This window comes from Culex quinquefasciatus, chromosome 3, assembly GCF_015732765.1.
Source record: "Culex quinquefasciatus strain JHB chromosome 3, VPISU_Cqui_1.0_pri_paternal, whole genome shotgun sequence".
NCBI classification, from domain to species: Eukaryota; Metazoa; Arthropoda; class Insecta; order Diptera; family Culicidae; genus Culex; species Culex quinquefasciatus.
In genome coordinates this window covers 103,953,986-103,977,257 of record NC_051863.1, presented here as the reverse complement: position 1 = coordinate 103,977,257, position 23,272 = coordinate 103,953,986, and the positions used below count along the sequence as shown (strand labels likewise).

Here is a 23,272-nt window from a genome sequence, read left to right as displayed (position 1 = left end):
AGGTCTCACTCCAGCTCGAACTTCAACGTCAGCTCCGACTTCCTGGCTCTGTGAAAATAAGAACAGTTTTTGTTATTCGCACTACAAAAATTCTCAATAAATAAATCAATTCCGTTAGGGAATATAACAAAATTAAAAAAATGAACTCTCAAAAGTTAATTTTATCGGATTAATTTAAGCTTGAAACCCCATTTCATGGTGAAATAAATGACCCCGATAAAATTGGTCAAAATTATCCCATAGTTCTAGCCAATTTTAGTAAAATCCCTTAGGAGGTATATCAAATAATAAAAAAAAAAACCAACTTTCGAAATTTCAACTTTTTGGAATAGTTTAAGTTTAAGGACCCCATTTCATGACCCTGACGAAATTGGTCAAAATTATCCCATAGTTCTAACCATTTTAAACAAAGTCCTTTAGGGGGTATATCAAATAATTAAAAAAATCAACTTTCATAATTTCAACTTTTCAGAATAATTATAGCTTAAGGACCCCATTTCATGCCCAAAATAATGACCCCGACGAAATTGGTCAAAATTATCCCATAGTTCTAGCCAATTTTAGCAAAGTCCCTCAGGGGGTATATCAAATAATTTAAAAAATCAACTTCCAAAATTTCAACTTTTTAGAATAATTTAAGCTTAAGGACCCCATTTCATGGCCAAAACGAAACGAAATTGGTCAAAATTATCCCAAAGATCTAAACATAGTTAGCAAAAGAAAAAATAATAACAGATTGTGTTATGGACACTTAGAAACTTTTCCATTTGTGCGATTTATTGCTTTTTTTTTCTAAGTCAGTATACCGAACGAATAACAAATTTTGTTATTAGAAGAGTTTTTGAAATGTATAACATTTCCTCTTATTAGCGTGTTATTAAACATTTTCAATATAATATCACTTCAATACCAAATTTTGTTATTTTATCAGAAATTGTTATTATTTTTTCTTCTTGAAGTTGAACTTCAGGATAAAATAATAACACTTTTTGTTATTTTAACAGGATTTGTTATTGAAATATTATTAATTTTGTTATTACCGTCTGCCCGGGTGAAGTTGAAGTTTAGGACAACACTTTTTGTTATTTTAACAGGATTTGTTATTGAAATATTATTTATTATGTTATTACCGTCTGCCCGGGAGGTCACTATCTATAAATCGTCGCCATCGTGCTAACTTGTCGTACGTGCATTTTGGGCCAAATTGAGTTAAGAACGCCATATTGTGCAGTTCACAATGCCTCACCTTTTGACCGTCACAGATCCCCAAAATTCGATTTCAATCCTGAGATACTCAACAAAAACCGAAAAAACTCCGTGCATTTTTGTCACTTTATATATGAAAGTAGTTTCAATCTTGTCGTGCTATCTTGTCATTCCATGAAAATTGATGTAAGTGCGACAAAAGGCCAAAGGGATTTCAAGCCAGGAAAGTCAGGATGCGTTTGTCGCACGTACAAGCTAGACTACCGTAAACATTTGTAATTATAACTCGGGACTCCAGCAACCAACTTCGACTAAACTTTGGGACAGTGCACAGAATGGTCAGCCAAACAAAACGAGTTTGTTATTGTTTACATTCCGTGCTCTCGTTTTTGTATATTCAAGGTCAAACATTAAAACGCGTTTTTCTCGGAACGTCGAAATGGCGGGTGCGACAAGATAGCACGACTACGTCGAAATGGTGATGTTTAGTTAAGTACTTCAAAAGTTATACTTAAAAAACAATTTTGACTAAAGTCCGAAAAATTGTAAAAAGGGTGGTTTTTGTAAGGAAACCCGTCATGTTATACATTTTTAGAAAGGTTCCAACGCGTTCAAAAGATTGAAGATCTGACTACGCTATCAAAAGTTATGAGCAATTGTGCAAAAATATAATTTTGACAGATAGGGACCATCCACAAACCACGTGGACACTTTTTTAGAAATCTCAACCCCCCCCCCCCCCTCGTGGACAATTGTCCATACAAAAAAAATCTTTTTGTATGGATCGTGGACAATTGCCATACCCCCTAAAGTGTCCACGTGGTTTATGGATGGTCCCATAACAAAAATGGGTGAACATTGCAAAAGATCCGGCTGAGGCAGCGCTAAGCTTTATGGAATCGGCCCAAGCTTTCTTCGTGTTATGGCTTTTTATAGCAGAAACGTAAGTAACGCTTTATAGCATTTTTTTTTACATGGCGCATTTGGCGCATTTGAATATAAGCAGAAAGCATTTTCAATTGATTTTAGGAGGAAGGCACCAATCACTGAGGTGGTTTAAAATAACGTTTTTACTTATAATCTGACACCATTTCCTGAGGTGATTTTAAGTGGTCTTAGGCAGTGTTGAAAATCTGGCGACTATGATTAATTTTGCGATTAATCGCTGCCTGTTACACCCCACGAATAAGACTGCTGAGAATAATCTTTATTCTCAAATTGCCACGACTAGCTGTCATTCGTCAAGAGTGCTGTCGATGATTGTAACAACCCATGACTGCTGACAGTAACGGGGCAAGATTGGATCTTGATCGCAGCAAGTTGATGACTAAACCCAATCATTCTAATTTTTATTCGTCTCTGCCACACCCAGCGATCAAGTGGCAGTCAGGAAAAACGAGATCAAAGCATACTCAGAGGGCCTTTCTTCAGGCAATCATTATTCGCTCGAAGAGATTTTTTTTCAACCTTGTTCTTAGCTATCCATCCCTCTTTTTCTTACCAAAGCATACTCGAGCGAGAAAGTGATGGCAAAACAACGCCGCGTAATATTCAACCAACCAAATTTTCAACCATCCAAAATTCAACTTTTTTTTCTGTGTACCTTTATAATTAAGAGCCCTGGCAAGCGGAGTATTGTCGCAAAAGAACGATACACGTTGACGCAAGGATAAATAGGGCCACGTTATAAGGAGTTAACATCGTTTCCATTTTGTTATATGGGTCATTCCAGGTCAACTGAGTACTAGAGTGTAACAAAAATGAATTTTGGCGGGCATTCAAGGGTTTGTTCCGGTGGGCATACTAAGCCCAAATCCAAAATATGAGCTTGATTGGACGTAACAGGAGCTGGGGCTCCGCCATTCAATTTTAAATGGGATTTAACTCGTAAAAAATATTTTTTTAAAAAAAATTACACGTTTTGAGGCATTTTGGCCACTGAAGCGTTTATTTTCAACATCATTGGCGTGTAGGCCAGATCCTTGCGCATATTTTGGTATATATAACATTGACATTTGGAGCACCCTGGAGCTCGGTACAGAACTTCAAAGTTTGGCATTTTTTCGGAAAATCGGCCCCGGCAAAAAAGATATGCGTCGCGCCTTGCGACGCCCTAGACGCCATTTGATTATGCTGGGGTCAATTTTACGAAAAAAATTCTCAGTGGGTATCTTAAAGCACTTTCCTCTCGAGGGTAATGTGCACGTTTTGCACAAGATGTTGCCTTGTAGACACAATGGGAATTGGTGAAAAATATACTAGGGGCTAATAATGGAAAATAAGCAAGGTGGTAGCAAAGTATGTATTGTAAAACGGATGCATATCATTTTTTTTTCTAAATTAAGGTAAGAACTCTTATTTTATGAATATACTAACTTTATTTATAATCTTGAGTAACAAAACATGTGTATCTGTTTTCCTTAAATTGCATGGTTTGCTTGAGTGGAATTGATGTATGTTCTTTTTTTAATTGGATGTTTATTAGCACTAAACACTCCATTCTGAAGAAATGTTCTATGCTTTAGTATTTGTGCCCAAGCTTTAAATGTGGAAGAATTTATTTACTGTGCACTTGAGATTCAGTTTTGTGGTCTTGAGACTTGTTTATTTATTCATTGTTTAAATATATCTACTTTTCGTTTTATAATAAACTACTTTTTATTGCAATCAGGACGGCAGTTGTTAAACTGAATATCATAATTATGAACAGCTGTTTTAGGTAGAATTCGGCATATGAGCATTTTGTAATTTTTTTAAAAGTAATTTGTTTACTTAGTCGTTTATTTTATTTTTTTGTATGAAAACTCTTATTTCACAAACCTTTTATGATTTTTTATTTCAAAATACAAGCAGGATTCCGTGATTTCTTAGTCGATTATTAATTATATATTATTTTTAGAGTACAATCATCTCTTAGTGGTCCTAAGTTTAACAAAAGTAGAGAATTGTTTTCAATATAGAGCAATTCCAGCTCGAATCAGGATTTTTTCTGGTACTTTTGTACCCGACCCTCTCCGATTTCAATGAAACTTTTGAGACATGTTATCCTAGGCCTATATAAGCCATTTTTGTGTATATGGAGCCAACATTAATCGAAAATAACATTTGAGAAGGTCGTAAGGTTTTTAAATATTTTTGTATTGTGCAATTTAAAATATACTGTATCTCGAAGCCGTTGCATCGTATCAAAAAGTGGTCTAAGACAAACTTGTAGGAAACGGACGGGCTTTCTGAAAAAAATACACTGAAACAAAAATACACGCCACTTCTATGAGATTTTTTGATTTTTAAGTTTAAAAGTTAAATTTCAAGGTGATGTCACGATTTTTTTCGCTCAATTTTTTGAGGAAATAGCCTAAAATGTTACAAAAAGACTCACAAAAAATGCAGGATGGTATGTCTCTCCTGAAAAAACCCGATTTAATCTCACCAGGGGTGAGATAGAGCCTTTCTTACTATAGAATATAACTTCTTTCAATTCACAACATCGACTTGATACAAAAAATCTTATGATGAAAGCAAGGTATTATTAATGATGTGTTTTCTAAAAGAAATTGAAAACGCAATTTTCACCAATAGAATATTTTTAATCGTACAAATTCTTAATCAAACAAGCGTTTATGACAAACGCTAGCATAGCTAGCTTCCAATGCGCAAGTGACGACACACACCGCGGTTTTGGTTTTCTAGTTTTGGTACGAGCCCAAAAACCGAACAAAGCAGGCGCAAAGCAAAACCGAGTTAACCGCACAGTGGGAAGCTTGCCATTCAGCGTCTACGAAAGTGAGAGAGTCAGAGATAGATATTTTTACAACCGCACCACTACACACTCAATCGCAATACCTTAGGTAGATAGCCATTGGCTTCACGAGCATTGAAAACTTTGAAAACGATATAAAGCTTAGAAGCTTATAAAGCTCCTATTGGAATCCAATGAACTCTGTTAAATAAAACGACACGACAAATGAAGCCTACTTAAAGGCGATTTAAGGAGCACACGGGAAACAAATTGTTTGTACCCGGCTGAATGTCCTATGTCAAAAAAGTTTTTGCATAAACATTGGACAGTTATGCAAAAACGGACAGAGCAAAAAAAAACCGAAAAGCTACGATATCTTACAAGTTAAAGGAAACATCGGAAGACAAGCTACTACAAACGAGAATAAGTCGAGCCAAAACATAAATGCGCCAGTATTCGAAGCTCAACTTGACAACTTGTCGACTTGTCGACTTGGCGACGAAGCGTCGAAAATCGATGCTGTGTTATTTTTTAGCGATTTTTCGGATTAAAATTCATGCAGAATCGACATATTTACGAAGCTGGAAATGATGTCCAGCCTTAAAGTAAAACATATACCTTTCTTTAGTAAGAAAGGCAAAAAGTAAATCGTTCTAAAAATTGATCGGAATCGCCGATCGATGTCGAATTTGTTTCAGATGTCCACTCTTGGTCTGTACTATGAATGTAGGAAGAAATTTTGGATAAAATCAGAAATGAAAAATGTTGGCGAATGTTACCAGGTGGGCTTTTACCTTTTTTTATGGATTTTTTTTCTTATGGTAGGTATATCAAAGGGCTCTAACTCCAGAACCATATTATGAATCTGGATGAAAATTTGGGAGGTTGTTGAGCTCGAAAAATGCAATATTTGAGATAAATAAAAGATATGAAAATGAAAAAAATGAACCATATTTTCATTTGAAAACTGTGTATTTTGTTGAAAAGTCTGGCCGCATCCGAAAACAGATGGATAATTCGAAATTTGCGCGGCAACTCGCCCAGGTTCAGCACACTAGCTTTCATCTGCATTTAGAAGAATCGAAATCGGATTTATGGGAGCTGAGAACGGCGCGACACAAAATTTTGCAAAATTTTACCACATACGAACATCACTCGACCTCCACGGAATTTATTTTCTAAAAATTCGAGGGTTCGAGATAGACGAGTTCTGTCAAGGTGAATCGATAGAGCGTCGAAAATCGATGCAGTGTGATTTTTAGCGATTTTTCGGATTAAAATTCATGCTGAATCGACATATTTACGAAGCTGGAAATGACGTCCAGCCTTAAAGTAAAACATATACCTTTCTTTAGTAAGAAAGGCAAAAATACAAAAATCATTTACTAAAACTGTTTTTTTTTTTGAAAAGTGGTCTAAACGTCAAAATGTTCAAAAATCAATAGTGGGAATCGATTCCCCAGACAATTTAACATAAAAGTCTCCATATTGTCCATTGTCCTAAGTCCAATCCTTGAGAAGATACAGCGGGTTTTCAAATAAAAATGGTGAAAAAACTAGTTTTTTGGTGGTTTTTGGCAATTTCTATATGACAGGCTTGGTTTTTTAGTCTCGAAAATATTTTTACCGGAAAGCTCGTCCAATTTCCCATAAGTTTGTCTTTGACAGCATTTCAATTGGATGTATGGCCTTACAAATATAAGTTAAATTACAAGCAAACGGATGATTCCGTTTGACTACAGCATCGATGGAGTCGTCTACAAAAGGTTGACCAAGTTAGAGATCTTGGGGTTCTGATGGATCCTAAGCTGACATTTGACCTCCAACGAGTTTCGGTGATTGCCAAGGCCAATCGGCAGCTTGGATTCATCTCCAAAATTTCGAAGGACTTTCGAGACCCGTACTGTTGGAAATCTCTGTACTGTTCCCTCGTTCGGCCCATCCTTGAGTACGCTGCCATTGTGTGGTTGCCCTACCAGCTAACGTGGATTTTGCGAATCGAACGTGTGCAGAAGCGGTTTATCCGGAGAGCCCTGAGAAGCTTGCCCTGGAGGGATCCAGTTAATTTGCCTCTGTATCCAGCTCGATGTCGGCTGCTGAACATCCAACCCCTTCAGTCCAGGCGTACAACGCAGCAGGCAACTTTTGTTGCTAAGTTGTTGAATGGAGAAGTCGACTCTCCAAATCTGCTCTCTCTTATCAACTTCCGCACACCGCAAATAACGCTTCGTGACTCAACGCTACTAGCCCGCAGATTCCACCGTACAGCCTATGGTTTCAACGAACCAGTTTCCAGCATGATCCGAGCCTTCACAGCAGTAGAAGATTTGTTTGAATTTGGTGAATCGTCTGTCCGTTTTCGTGATAAAATCAACCGTACTCAAACTTTTATTCATTAAGACAAACATTGTCAGATGAATGTAAATAAACAATTAAACAATTAAACATTGCTCATAACTGTAAATAGAATATTTTTTTCAGTGTGGTAGAAACCTGGATAGTAAATAAGGTTACGTAAATATTAAAACGAGTCAAATTGAAAAGCTGTCAGAGGCAAACTTATGGGAAATTGGACGAGCTTTCCGGTAAAAATATTTTCGAGACTAAAAAACCAAGTCTGTCATATAGAAATTGCCAAAAACCACCAAAAAACCAGTTTTTTCATCATTTTTATTTTTAAAACCGCTGTATCTTCCCAAGGATTGGACTTGGGACAATGGTCCATATGGAGACTTTTATGTAAAATTGTCTGGGGAATCGATTCCCACTCTCGGTTTTTGAAAATGTTGACGTTTAGACCACTTTTCAAAAAAACAGTTTTAGTAAATGATTTTTGTATTTTTTTAGGAGAGACATACCATCCTGCATTTTTCGTGAGTCTTTTTGTAACATTTTAGGCTATTTCCTCAAAAATTTTGAGCGAAAAAAAATCGTGACATCACCTTGAAATTTAGCTTTTAAACTTAAAAATAAAAAAATCTCATAGAAGTGGCGTGTTTTTTTGTTTCAGTGTATTTTTTCCAGAAAGCCCGTCCAATTTCCTACAAGTTTGTCTTTGACCACTTTTTGATACGATGCAACGGCTTCGAGATACAGTATATTTTAAATTGCAAAATACAAAAATATTTAAAAACCTCACGCCCTTCCCAAGTGTCATTTTCGAGTACAATTGGCTCCATATACACAAAAATGGCTTATATAGGCCTAGGATAACATGTCTCAAAATTTTCATTGAAATCGGAGAGGGTCGGGTACAAAAGTACCAGAAAAAATCCTGATTTGAGCTGGAATTGCTGTATAGACGTTATACAATACAGAGAAACCTCTTTTTACGCGAAGCGTTACGTTTTTCTAATTTGTCTATTTCTCTGGAACGACGCAACATTTTTGCAATCTTTTAAAAGCCATTTTTAGGTTATGTTCAGATCAAAAAAACGCTTTTTGAAGCTTGCAAAAATATTGTATGGGTTAAGAGAAATCGACGAAACAAAAAGCGTAACGCCACGGCGTAAAAAGAGGTTTCTCTGTACCTGAAATAAAAAATAACGCAAATTCTCTTATTTTTTTCAACAAAAAATAACGCTTATGTTTGTACTTCTTTTGTTTAAAACTAAAAATAACTTGAAAATGTTTTTTTTTTTGTTTACAAGTCCAATTTGGTGGTTCATATAGTTTAAACGGCACTTTTCAGAATAATTTTACCATATTTAGCTCCTTTATCAATCTCAGTTTCTGTCCTTCTTAATTGCTGCAGATAGCCAGCAAGCAAAAATTACTCCAAGCAGCTGGAAGGCGGCTATTGCGAATCCAACAGCGATGAGCACTACTGCATTTTTATCGAAATGTTCCTTCAGTTCCATAAGACATCCTTGCTGATAATAACGGTCCATGAACAGTGGCGGTGCATTTTTGCAGTCCTCAGTTTCGGGATCGATCAAATCGGGTTTACAACAGCTGGCAGGCATGGTTTTGTTGTTGTTGTCATACCAATCTTTAGGTCCCTGGACTCCACAGCACATCATTTTCTTATGGACGGTGTCCCACGCGGTCATATCGGCCTTATTGTGTCTTTCGATAGATTTCTGCAGCTGACGCTCGAGTGCGTTCTGAAGGTCCGATTTGAACGCAATGGCCGCTATGGCTACGGCTACTTCGATGAGCAGAACAATCAGAAGAAACACTGCAAAGGTGTTCAGAAGTTTGGGCGATTCCTTGATTGCCCCGTAACAGCCAAGCGAAGCCACGAGGAAAACGAAAGCGCCTACTACTATCAACACGACCGGTGGCGCCATCAGTTTATCCTCCACAAAGTGCTGGTAATCGTTCACATCCAGTAGCACAATTATTCCGGCAATAAGTAGAACTAGTCCCGAGACCTGTGAATAGATAGAGAGAAAACATGTTGTTATGTTATCTATCTATAAAAAAGGATGCATTGTTTGTTTGACTAATTTGGTATTTTATAACATCGGAGTCGATAATCATAGTAACTTTCATAGTTTTTTTTTTTAGAATTCGCAGAATATCAGAGGCTGATCGTGCTACTAATCTAATTTAATCTAATCAGATCCTAGCGCAGCCAATCTTTCGAAGGGATCCTGGAGAGTGCCTTAGGTTGATGACGCCTAGCACTCTTCTTGTCATTTATTAACATTAACATTTACATTTATTGTTTTGGTCACCGAGGTGAAAGTTGACGCAAATTTTAGAAGAAAGATAATGAAATTTTAGGTGGATAGGTCGACTAAGAGTCATAGAAGAAGATATAAAGGACGGAAAACTAAGTCAGCGAAGGGCCATTTGAGGAAGTATGTGTGTGTGATCAAGTCTTTTAGCCTTCTAATTTGGCTCTGTACAAGTACTGAGCGAAACACACAGTAAATGTACAGAGACAACTTATTCCTGCAGCGTCATCCATATGACTCCCGGACGGCCAAAAGAAATGATCGCACACCGCCTATACATACAACCGGCACGTTACTTTGGTTCTACCGATGACATTTATTGCGTTCGAATATTTCTGGGATGTGCAAGGCAAGGCAGAGCAAGGCTCAAGGGTAGCTTGGTATTCAAGACAAAGCCGTACTGCATTTTCCTTGCGCTCCATAAATAAAATAGTTCTAATTTACTTTTCTTTTATCCGAAAACTTTTTATTCTCATATTGTTTTGGTCACCGAGAACTGATGTTAATTTAATTTAATCGGTCTTTATCGGTGAAGGTTGATGCCAATTTTAGAAGAAAGATAATTCATTCATAATCTTTCTTCTAAAATTTGCGTCAACTTTCACCGATAAAGACCGATTAAATTAAATTAACATTTATTAACATTTGTAGTGCGCCATTGCATCGGAATGCATTGAAACATCACAAGCGTTAAAGCGGCCAGGCCTACTGCGTAAAGCCGTATCGTAGAGATGACTCGTAATTGGGTTGAGTTTGAGCACTGAGTGTTCGAACAACAACACAATTCTGAATCGACAGGGGAGGAAGAAGCGTGGGGACACACCACCATACGCTCCGAGATTTTGGTTGTATTCGTCGGGAGCACCATGCTAAGAAGGTTTGGTACTCCGGGACCCTCTGGGATGGGACATTGTATTTCCACGAATGCCCTGGACACTATTTGCCGTGGTTATAGCGCCACAACTCGCTCATATCAGAGGCTAATCGTGCTACGACCACAAATTAAGTCTATGTTTTAAAACATTTTATAATTCATTGAAGAAAAAAAAAACAAGTAAAGTTAACCAAAAAAATGTGTTTTATTATACCAACACGCCCAGTGAGAGTATTATCCAACCCCTAAGAGTATAAAAATACCGGAAAGAGGTGAGAAGTCAATGAACTTCTTTTATAGCGCCAAGATGAAGCACGCAGGTATATTGGGACACAACTAATGGCAACGGCACCTAGCGTACGTAATGTATTGACAACTAGGACAGGTTCACTTCCCGTGGATAGGGTGTTATTAATTGATTCAGGTATATAAACACTACCCCCGCCTCTTAGCCTGGTCAACAAGCAGTTACTTGTTAATACCAAAAATCGCTTGAGTCTATCTCATGCACTACTTTCCACGGACAGTATCGATTAGAGTGACCGAGTTGTTTGCCCTCTTGTGTATGTATTTGCGTGCGTGTTTGCTTATGTAAGTGTAATTTCTTTATCAATTTAATTCTCTCTACATTACACTGTTCCAATGTAGTTTTTGATTAAGAAAATTCAAATAATCTAGAGAAACGAGACCCTCTGAGTAGAACATTACAAAATCTACTTTTTATATAATGCAACCATTTATCAGCCTCATCCCTTAAAAAACGCAAAGAACAAAGCTAGAATCAAATTTATTTGAAATGGTTGAATGAATTTAGATAAGGCGATAAGTTAATAACTGAATGAAGTCAATAATTATGAAGTTACAATAAAAATGATTCTGATACTTCCTGAAGCTCTATATGCAGCGGGCAGTGCTGACTGTAAAGAAAAGTAACTGTTGATATTCTGCAATTCCCCACGAAAACAGCACGGGACGAAAATAAAGTTGTTCGATCGCGGCCCAAAATTGGACTGGGGGTTCCTTGGCAGAAACAATTGGACCTGTATTTTTTGTATGACCATTAGGGTGACCTACGCCGTGTAAGGGCGTCCAAAACATTGTAATTTTCGACGATTTTTGCAAAAAAAAACACAATTTTATTTTTAGAAAAATATAACTTTGCGCCATTACAACCGACTCTTGGACGAAAATGAAAAGTGATTAGTGTTGCTTTTTACGTCAAGTCTACGGCATGTCTATCGTTTATTGGATTCCTCAGAAAATTTTACTTAACATAGAGGTCCTGAGGTTTTGCTTATTGAGAATTAATCGAGCTACCGTCATCTGGGGTGAATCGGGGCACTGTGGAGAAGTTGGTTTCCTGGAGGAATCCCCGCAGCGTAACGACCAACTTCCTCGATGGTTACTTGATGAAAGAGGCTGACTCTTAGAGAGTCTGGAGCTTATTAGAGAACGGCCATCTCAAAACAATAGTACCAATCGAAGCACGAGAACTGTCAAACGGAGGTTCCAACCGAGCAGAAGAAATTTCAGTTGGCGTTCAATCGATGGGAAGTATTGTAATTTGGGTGATTTATATTTTATTCGAAAAAGTGCAAAACACTAATTGAAAACAAAACAATTTAAATTTTATTTTTCAATTTAAAGTTTGATTCGATTCGTAAACTCATTATTTCGTTGCGTGTTAATGCCGCTCAAAAATGGTCAGTTTCGGGCGCTAATAACTTCGTGGGATTTTTTTTAATTTTTTGCAAACGCAGCATCTCATTTTAGGTTTACACCATACATACTGCCGTTCGAAGCTAGCCCATCCCATCGTGAAATTAAAAAGAGAGATGTGAGTCGGTAACATGGAGTTAAACATTCCCAGCTGTCATGGAAAACTTCACATCAGCTTGACAGTAAATTTAGTACTTTGTTCTAGAAAACCGGAGAAAATCCACTTTTTCGATAAATTCTAACACGTAGCCTTATGGGTGGGACAAATTTGACATGCCTTTTTCTCGGATTGCTGTTTTTACATATGGGACGGACTCGATTAGAGCGGCAGAATAAACTATGTTAAAACTCAGTTTGTTTTGGTTCAATTGACTGATCAAAAGAGAATCTGAAAAAAGTCACGCAGGTGCTTTAACAATTGCAGTGCTGCAAGCTATTTTGACTGATGTGCATGTAGTGGTGCCAGTTTCAGTATTTTAAGATGTCCGTTCTCTAATAAGCTCCAGGCTCTCTACTGACTCTGACCCGCGAACTGTCAGATCCATTTGGCTGCGTCCATGCGCTGTCACTCGAACGCTGCATCTTGTACGCAATCAGATCGAGGGGGCTATTTGGGCCCACACAACTTCCCCCTTCTCTAAAATAATCAGCGCCTCAATAAGATGAAGCGAATTTAGTTTCAATTAATTCAAACTTATTTAATGAAACGTTTATTTAAGTTTCCTTATTATTTGCATGAACTTGTTATTAAATTTATGTGGAGTAAAAAATAGCTGATATAGCTATCGATACTGGGAAAAAAGATATATAATAAAAACCAAAAAAGCTCCGCGGATTTTTGTCACTTTTCATGTGCAATTAGTTTCAATCTTGTCACTTCCTGAAAATTAATGTAAGTACGACAATTGGCCAAAGGGATTTCAGGTCAGGATGCGTTTGACGCACGTACAAGTTAGACTACCGTAAACATTTGTATTTATAACTCGGGACTCCAGCAACCAAATACAACCAAACTTCGGGACAATACACAGAATGGTCAACCAAACAAAACGTGTATTTCATTGTTTACACTGCGTGCTCTCGTTTTTGTTTATTCAAGGTCAAACATTAAAACGCGTTTTTCTCGGAACGTCGAAATGGCGGGTGCGACATGATAGCACGACAGCGTCGATATGATAACAAAACAATTTAAAGATGTTTTTCCCATCTTAAGGTCAACTGTGCAAATGCACTTTCTTTTTGGCTTAACTCAGAACATACGTAGCATTTTAGGGGGAGGTGTGTTGAAAGGTTTTTCACTATTCATTCACATATAATGAATATTGTTACAGAGCAATTCTCTACGAAATCGGTCTTTTTTCTTCAATTTTAATTTTTGTATTTTTTTATCTGACTAAAACTTTTTTGGTGCCTTCGGTATGCCCAAAGAAGCCATTTTGCATCATTATTTTGTCCAGATAATTTTCCATACAAATTTGGCAGCTGTCCATACAAAAATGATGTATGAAAATTCAAAAATCTGTATCTTTTGAAGGAATTTTTTGATCGATTTGGTGTCTCCGGCAAAGTTGTAGGTATGGATACGTACTGCACTAGAAAAAAATGATACACGGTAAAAAAAAATTGCTGATTTTTTTATTTAACTTTTTATCACTAAAACTTGATTTACAAAAAAACACTATTTTATTTTTTTTGATGTGTTTTAGAGGACATAAAATGCCAACTTTTCAGAAATTTCCAGGTTGTGCAAAAAATCATTGACCGAGTTATGCATTTTTTTATCAATACTGATTTTTTCGAAAAATCGAAATTTTGGTCGCAAAAATTTTTCAACTTCATTTTTTGATGTAAAATTAAATTTGCAACCAAAAAGTACTTTAATGAAATTTTGATAAAGTGCACCGTTTTAAAGTTATAGCCATTTTTATGTGACTTTTTTTCAAAAAAATCACAGTTTTTCATTTTTTTAAATTGATTAGTGCGCTGACCGCGGGGACGCGCTGTCTTGTTTTACATGCTCATTTTCATTTTTTTTGTGTCGCTGTTTGTGTGCTTGGGTGAGTGGTTATTATAATTAAATAATGGCATCATTAGTGCGCTGACCGCGGGGACGCGCTGTCTTGTTTTTGCATGCTCATTTTCATTTCTTTTGTGTCGCTGTTTGTGTGCTTGGGTGAGTGGTTATTATAATTAAATAATGGCATCATTAGTGCGCTGACCGCGGGGACGCGCTGTCTTGTTTTTGCATGCTCATTTTCATTTCTTTTGTGTCGCTGTTTGTGTGCTTGGGTGCGTGGTTATTATAATTAAATAATGGCATCATTAGTGCGCTGACCGCGGGGACGCGCTGTCTTGTTTTTGCATGCTCATTTTCATTTCTTTTGTGTCGCTCATTGTGTGCTTGGGTGCGTGGTTATTATAATTAAATAATGGCATCATTAGTGCGCTGACCGCGGGGACGCGCTGTCTTGTTTTTGCATGCTCATTTTCATTTCTTTTGTGTCGCTGTTTGTGTGCTTGGGTGAGTGGTCATTATAATTAAATAATGGCATCATTAGTGCGCTGACTACGGAGACGCGCTGTCTTGTTTTTGCATGCTCATTTTCATTTCTTTTGTGTCGCTGTTTGTTTGTGTCTTTTGTTCCTATTTTTTCGCGATAATTTTCGTCGTAAATGATCGTAAAAATTTATTCCAATTGGCAGTTTTAGTATTCACTTATCAAACTATCGATTTTATGAAAAGTAAAGCGTCATTTATTTACTATTTTTGAAATTTGCTCGCGTTATCTAAATTGTAAAAACAGTAAAAATATACTTATAAGTCCAGCCCATAGCACTACTGCTCGGCTGGCACGCGTTCGATAAAAAAAACTTTTAAATAATCAATTATCTATCTTTCCGCAGCCGGCTGCCTAAGATTTAAATTTTTCAACCGATAAACAAAATGCTCATGGTCACATCACTGCCACTCGTGAATCCTGACCTCATACCCATCTACTAACCCCCTCAAAACTCATGTGATACTTTGTCGGAGATGCAGTCGATTGGGTGGTCTCTATCACTCAAGTATCGGACTAACATTCACATCCACTTCCCCGTGACCCTACCACTGGTCGTGGCCGGCGCCGGTATTGATCAGCATGATAGGGGCCTTTGAGAAGTTGCGAAGCGAGGAAAGATAGCTCCCACTTATCTTCCACGGCTCGTGGATGTAACTTCTGGAGGTCCTGGTCAATAACGGAGTAGCAACTGCGGGTGGGCACCTATGCTTATGCTTAAAAGTCACAGTTTTTCATTTTTTTAAATTAGTGCTCATGTTTGCCCACGTTTGAAAAAAATATTTTTGAAAAACTGAGAAAATTCTCTATATTTTGCTTCATCGGACTTTTTTGATACGACCTTTAATTGCTGAGATATTGCTATGCAAAGGTTTAAAAACAGGAAAATTGATGTTTTCTGAGTCTCACCTAAACAACCCACCATTTTCTAATGTCGATATCTCAGCAACTAATGGTTCGATTTTCAATGTTATAATATGAAACATTTGTGAAATTTTCCGATCTTTTCGACAATAAAATTTTCTAAATTTTCAAATCGGGACTAACATTTCAAAAAGGCCAAACATTCAATATTACGCCCTTTTAAAATGTTAGTCTTGATTAGAAAATTTTAAAAATATTGTTTTCGAAAATATCGGAAAATTTCAGAAATGATTCATATTTTAACATTGAAAATCGGGCCATTAGTTGTTGAGATATCGACATTGAAAAATGGTGGGTTATTTGGGTGAGACTGAGAAAACATCAATTTTCCTGTTTTTAAACATTTGCATTGCAATATCTTAGCAACTAAAGGTCGTATCAACAAAGTCCGAAGAAGCAAAATATAGAGAATTTTCTTAGCTTTTCAAAAATATTTTTTCAAAAGTGGGCAAACATGTGCACTAATTTTAAAAAATGAAAAACTACAACTATTTTCAAAAAAGTCACTTAAATATGGATTTAACTTGAAAACGGTGCACTTTATCAAAATTTCACTAAAGTACTTTTTGATTGCAAATTCGATTTTACATCGAAAAATGAAGTTGAAAAATTTGTGCAACCAAAATTTCGATTTTTTGAAAAAATCAGTATTGATTAAAAAATTCATAACTCAGTCAATGATTTTTTGCACAACCTGGAAATTTCTTAAAAGTTGGCATTTTATGTCCTCTAAAACATATAAAAAAAAAAAAAATATTGTTTTTTTGAAAATCAAGTTTTTGTGATAAAAAGTTAAATAAAAAAATAACCAATTTTTTTTACCGTGTATAATTTTTTTCCAGTGTAGTCCGTATTCATACCTACAACTTTGCAGAAGACACCAAATCTATCAAAAAATTCCTTCAAAAGATACAGATTTTTGAATTTTCATACATCATTTTTGTATGGACAGCTGCCAAATTTGTATGAAAAATTATCTGGACAAAATAATGATGCAAAATGGCTTCTTAGGGCATACCGAAGGCACCAAAAAGTTTCAGTCGGATTAAAAATACAAAAAAATCGAATGACCGAAATCCTAGAGAACTGCTCTACAGACTTTTTTTTATATATTCTCAAAACAAATACTTTTTTCTTATAGACATGATAATAATAATGCAATAGAACTTTTGTTATTTTTTATGATTCAAAAAACATACTGTGAGATTTTCGTAGTACCCCATATCAGTAGAACCCCGTTCACACTGATCATTTTATTGACATTGTTGGTTTGGGATTTGGCGAAAAGTATAATCAACAAATCTTCAAATAAAATTGTACCATAAAAATAACTGTTAGTCATATGGAAAAAGGCTTAAGCGCAGGGGTGCTAAAAGTTTTTGAGTGGCGTACCAAATTAGAAGCTCATATAAGCTTGCGGGCCAAATTTAAAAAATGTGTATTTATTTAAATAAATATCGCTATTTCAAACTACAAATTAGTAAAATACATTTATTAGTTAAGGTATTTTGAAATTGAAGGTATTTTTGACATTTTCGTCATTCAAATATTAGAAAACAAAAATTATTTTTTTCTAACAGTTTTATTCAATTGGTTCATATTTTTAATTAAAAATACAAAAAATGCAAAAATAATGCAATTTTCATGCCTCAACTAAAAGATCAGGTTATACAAAAGTTGTAGAACAGACAATTAAAAAAAGATGTATAATAGGATGTAACAAAATGGGCGAATTTGGCGGGCATTTCTGAGCATGATCCCGAATCTCAAATATGAGCATGATTGGTTGCGCCAGGACCTGGCGCTTTGACTTTGGAGTTTAAATGGGATTTAACCCGTAAAATCGAGGCGTTCTGGTTTTTGCCAGTTTTGAGCTCCTTAACGATTTTTGCATTTTTCAAAAACCTTGTGAGCTCATCCCGAGCACGGGTAAATATCAAAGGAAATGCGTAATAATACCTTTCTCTGGTATCAATACCAAATTTTGGTATTCCTGGACCCTTTAAAATTTGTCTTAAGGATTATGCAAGAGCAAAATGTGGTATCATACCAATTAAAGGTATTATTTTGATATTGCAAAATTGCAATGATCGAACACCACATTTTGGCATTCTTTTGGTATTACAGTATTTTATCAAATTCCTCTGAAACTATGGGAAAATCTTGACAAAATAATTAATTTTGCACTAAAATGATGTCTCAAAGCGAATGCTTTTATTGAAAACTGAAAATTTCAAACTTGATTTTAAACATTTTTGATATACCCTCTAAAGAAATGACTTGAAATTGTGGAAAATTTTCTAAGTCAGGATGGCACATTTTTGTATTGTTTTAGTATTAAAGTGTTTTATCGAAATCCTCTGAAACTGTGGGAATTTTTTTATAAATTTTGACGAGGTAATTAATTTTGCGCTAAAATGACTTGAAACCCGAAAATGTTAGTGCTGAATTTCATTTTTTGTATATACCCACTAAGATTTTTTTTTAAATTGTTGAAATTTCTCTTAGTCGGGAAAACCAACTACTTGGAAAAACAATTCAATCGACAGTTTATTGAATTTTGGTGGAAGACCACAGGAATACCAATATCTGATTTTCCGAAGGTGCGGGAATACCTAAAAATAAAACCATGGCAATACCATGTTTTGGTATTCAGTCAATTTTCAAAAATCCAGAGGGCCTCGTGGCGCGGTGGTTAACGGCTTCGGCTGCAGATCCCTAAGTTGCTATGGGGCGCTGGTTCGATTCCGGCCTTATCCGCCTGGCCTTCTATCGGATGGGGAAGTAAAACGTCGGTACATTTGCGTAAAAGAGGTTTTGAGTGACTCACCACACATAACCTTCGGGTGCCTAGAAATGAGCAGAAACCCGGGGGGTCGTTAAAGTGGATTGCATTGCTTTTTTTTCAAAAATCCAGAAGACCACCACTTGATATTGAAATGGTTTTATTTTGTGGTATTATTTTACCCTTGGACTAACATGGTTTGGTATTGTTGTGCCCTTCCACATACAAGACTTTGGTATGATTTCATGGTATTTTACCATCTATTACTGGGCAACCAAGGGCACATTTTGGTCCCTGTTATTTGCTCAAGTAATACCAAAATTTGGTATTCCAGTGTTATTTACCCCTACTCGGGAAAGTTTATGTTCCATGGAACAACTTTGCCGACTAGTGCAAAAAGATTCGTCAAATGTTAAAAATGATGTTACAGAATTTATAACACCACCGTTGAAAACATCAATTTGTTTTTTCAAGTTCTTCTGGTCACCATGCTTGGTTGCATGAATGTCGCGACGCCGGCCTCAATATTTTTACAGTAGCAGCAAGTGCTGCCAGAAGAGAGTAAAGAAAATGTTAAAGTTTTCAGCGGCGATGTTACAAATTCTGTAACATTCCTAATAGTTGACGAATCTTTTCGAACTCTTCGGCAAAGTTATTCCCTGGAAAATGAACTACCCAGTCACGGCGTTCTCACTGGATTCTTACCAGATGGAAAGATGGTATGTTTTGTTTTTGAGATTTTTGCAAACGGTTCCTGTACCGTTTCCAGATCATCATAGTATTATCATGGAATTTGAAATTGATCAAAAATGTATGACTTTTTTACGGAAGAGGTTGCTGCAAAATGAATTCGTCGCTTTTATATGCTCAGGATATTTTTAACAATTTCAAGAATGTATATAGTGTTTTAAAAAAAGAAACTCGTTTTAAAACATAAACTTTGAGAAATATTTGCAACGGCATCACTAAGGCCGATTAAAAAAACAAACTGCCTTCAGACTTTTTGTCAAGATTGTACATACACCGCCGTGGGGAAATAGATTGAGGTTATGTACATTCAGAGCATTTTTTAAATTGCTTGCAATTGTAATGCTTGCTTGTAGATAGGTAAGTCAGATCTTGAAAAATTTTAATCCACAAGAAAGGTTATTTCAGAACCTTTCTAAAAATATATGATATGACAGGTTTCCATGCAAAACCACCCTTGTTTGCAAACTGTGAAATTTATATGCAGCAGTTTTTTAGGCATAACATTTGAAGTGCTTTACTAAATCTTATGAATTTCAATAGGGACTTATGGGACCCCAAGACGAATCGAATGAGGTCAATACGGTCAAAATCGGCTTAGCCAGTGTCGAGATATTCCAGTGACATTGATTTGGTACACATGTCTACATACAGCCAAACACATAGACATTTGTTCAGCTGGTGATTCTGAATCGATTTGTATATATGACGGTAGGTCCTAGAGGTCGAATTAAAAGTTCATTTTTGAGTGATTTTATAGCCTTTCCTCAGTAAAGTGAGGAAGCAAAACGGAGAACTATTGAATCAGCAATCACACCGTGATATAAGTTTGTATTACAACTGTTTAAAAGACATTTTTTTTAAACAGAAAGAAAATATTGATTGCTCTCAACCGGATCCGTGGCTTAATGGTTACGGCTTCTGTCTCCCAAGCAGAAGGTTCAGGGATCAAATCTCGGTCGGTACCATTGAAATTTGGAATCAGGAATTTGAGTATAAATAAAAACTAAAATAAAATCAGGTGGGATTCGATATCACACCTTTGGATTGGTGGTCTGGGACGCTAAGCAGTCGGCCATCAGAAGGTTTACACTCTAGCATTGAATAGATCCGTAGTGTTGAAACATGCTATCTTCTCATATTAAATACGCGCTGAACCCTGACTTGCCTGAGGGGATTGGAAGTCTATATAGATCGAGTTTCCTTCAGATGCTTGCTTCTATGTTTAGGCGAGGCCGAACAATGCCCAGCGACCTCGGATTAGAGAACTTTTGAAAAACAGCTCAAAGACCTATATTCATGTATACAGCAATTCCCAACGAAAACAGCATGATTCGAAAACAAAGTTCTCCGATCGGGCTCAACATTTTTCGGGGGGATCCTTAGCCGAAATAATTAGATCCGTATTTTTTGTTTGGCCATTAGGGGGACCTAAGCCGTGTTGGGGTGGTCCGAAAAATGGCAATTTTCGTCAATTTTCGCAAAAATCACTTTTTAAAAAAATCATATCTCCGCGCCATTTCATCCGATTTTAGCTTCCTAAACGCTAAAGAAAGGTGATTAGTTTGGCTATTTGGAAAAAATAGTAAGAAGTTTCAAAAATCTAGCTTAACATATGAAAAGGTCGTATGAAAAGTTAAAATGCTGTTTTGAAGGTCTCGGGACCAAAGAGCCTATGAATACAAAGAGACGGGTTGTTCCAGTATATTTGTAATTGAAATACGCAACTTTTGGTACCCTAAGATGTATAGGTCATCGCTTAAATTTTCAAGTTATCTCAGCTTTAGTGAAAAAAGTTGATTTTTCCCCGTTTACGTCATTTTCCCATTTATGCGCGTGGCGCGTCGAAAAACTCAGTTTTTATTTTCCAAAAATCATATCTCGGAGTATTGAAAACATAACATCACCATTTTTTGATGTGTTTTGTGAAATTTTCGGAGGAATCCGATAAAAATAGTTTCAGACATAGGCTCTTTGATCCCGAGACCTTCAAAACAGCATTTTTAGTTTGCATACGACCTTTTCATATGTTAAGCTAGATTTTGAAACGTCTTACTATTTTTCTCATCCCGCCACTTGTTTTTTTTTAAATGTCTGTAAAAAAGTCTGTGTATGTCTGTGCATTTGTCTAAAATTCAAATATATCAATTCACAGTCATTGAAATCCATCAGAAATTGCGTTTTTAAGCATTTGAAGACTAACGAAATAAGTTTCTACAAAAAAGATTACAAAATAATAATTTAATGAAGTTTTTTAAAAGTCTGTGCACCTCAAAAAATGTCTGACACTAGCTCAAAAATCTGTGAAACACAGACAAATCTGTGTAACTGGCATCCCTGCCAAAATGCCAAACTAATCACCTTTCTTTTCCGTCTAGGACAGCTAAAATCGGATGAAATGACGCGGACATATGATTTTTTGAAAAAAGTGGTTTTTGCGAAAATCGACGAAAATTGTTATTTTTCGGACCACCCTAACACGCCGTAGGTCACCCTAATGGCCAAACAAAAAAAAACGGGTCGAATTATTTCGGCCAACGAACCTCCAGAAAATTTTGAGTTGATCAGAGAACTTTGTTTTCGAATCATGCTGTTTTCGTGGGGCATTGCTGTATGTAAACAATGTTCGGATATATAATCCTGTCTCATGTTATTATCACGACATCTTTTATTTGTATGATCCATTTCCAGAATGTAGTGATCCACATTTGGATTAAGTTAGTTTTTTGCATTATCAAACTGTTTAGTGGTATACAACTTTGCGATCTGATTCAAAATGCAGAACCACTTTGGCTTACTTTGACTTCTAATCGGCCGAAAGTAAATGCTTTATTGTTTCACATTGAATATATTTTTTTATTTTAATTTAAGTTTTTGTCAGCCGATAATTTTGACAAATTTAAGTTGCATATTTATATGTTTGAAAAAGCAGTGTTTTTGAAAAAAAAAAAAGAAATCCTACCGCAAATATGAAGTTGAACACGAAGAGAAGGTATTTGATAGCCTTGGTCCCACAGGAATCCATCCGTGCTCTGATGTTATCCACAAGTTTCAACTTCATCCTGGCGATTGCGGCTAAAACGGGTTTCAACTGAAATCACACTTTCACTTGGTGAAGAGCACTTTTATGAATATAATAATAATTGAAATCTGAGTATTCCCGGGGGACCGCTCCGTCAACAAATCCTTTTGGTTGCTTGAACAAGACTGAACCAACACCCCATTGGGGATGTCGAATATACCATTTTCACGTTATGTACACTGGTTGGTCCTGTTCTATGTTATAAACCTAACCACACATACACACAAACAGAGTTAAAGTCCTTTCGTGAAAATGGAAAAACCACCCATCATCACAATGAATCGCTCAGGTCAAGCGAGCTGGCCACTTGCTGTGCTACTTTTCCATTATGTTGCCGTGTGTCCAACCAACCATAGACGATTCACCTGGAAAATGGTCTAGCCTGTGCCCACGCGGTCATGCCACCAGAAACCATGTGGTTTGCTACTTGGTATAGATTATCATCTTAGGTTCGGCAACGGAAAGTATTGCTTCGTGTTTCATTTTTAATTGCTTTAAAAATGGTTAAACATTATAAACATTATATATACATATACCTATACATGTTAGAGTACCAAAATTTGCGTATTTTGATTGCGAAAATTTTGGTACCCTAACATGTATAGGTCATCGCTGTAATTTTTAAGTTATCGCAGTTTTAGTGAAAAAAGTTGATTCATTTTCCTGTTTTTGCGCGTGGTGCTTCGAAAAACTCAGTTTTTATTTTCAAAAAATCATATCTTCGAAACGTACGGTTTGACATCGCCAATTTTTATAAATGTTTTGTGAAATTTTCCGAGGAATCCGATAAAAATATTTTCAGACTCTTTGGTCCAGACTCGGTCAAAACGCCATTTTAAGTTTTCATACAACTTTTTCAAATGTTAAGCTAGATTTTTGAAATTTCTTACTATTTTTATCAAATAGCCAAACTAATACCCTTTCTTTTGCGTCTAAGACTGCTAAAATCGAAT

The 23,272-nt window shown here is 36.2% G+C and overlaps 1 protein-coding gene across 1 annotated transcript; it reads right to left on the bottom strand.

Annotated features, from left to right (window-relative positions):
* Positions 1 to 8,646: 8,646 nt before the first annotated feature.
* On the bottom strand, positions 8,647 to 22,429 carry LOC6030957 (23 kDa integral membrane protein). The gene is made up of 2 exons (XM_038265939.1): positions 22,200 to 22,429; positions 8,647 to 9,321 (listed from the first exon to the last, which is right to left on the bottom strand). The coding sequence occupies exons 1-2, from the start codon at positions 22,296 to 22,298 to the stop codon at positions 8,671 to 8,673; spliced, it is 750 nt and encodes a 249-aa protein (XP_038121867.1). The 5' UTR covers positions 22,299 to 22,429; the 3' UTR covers positions 8,647 to 8,670.
* Between the last annotated feature and the right edge of the window lie 843 nt (positions 22,430 to 23,272).

Coding starts and splice junctions, on each gene's coding strand:
- LOC6030957 (XM_038265939.1), bottom strand. CDS start 22,298: ATGAAGTTGAAACTTGTGGATAACATCAGAGCACGGATGGATTCCTGT. Junction 9,322..22,199: donor TGTTCAACTTCATATTTGCG/GTAGGATTTCTT, acceptor ATCTATTCACAG/GTCTCGGGACTAGTTCTACT.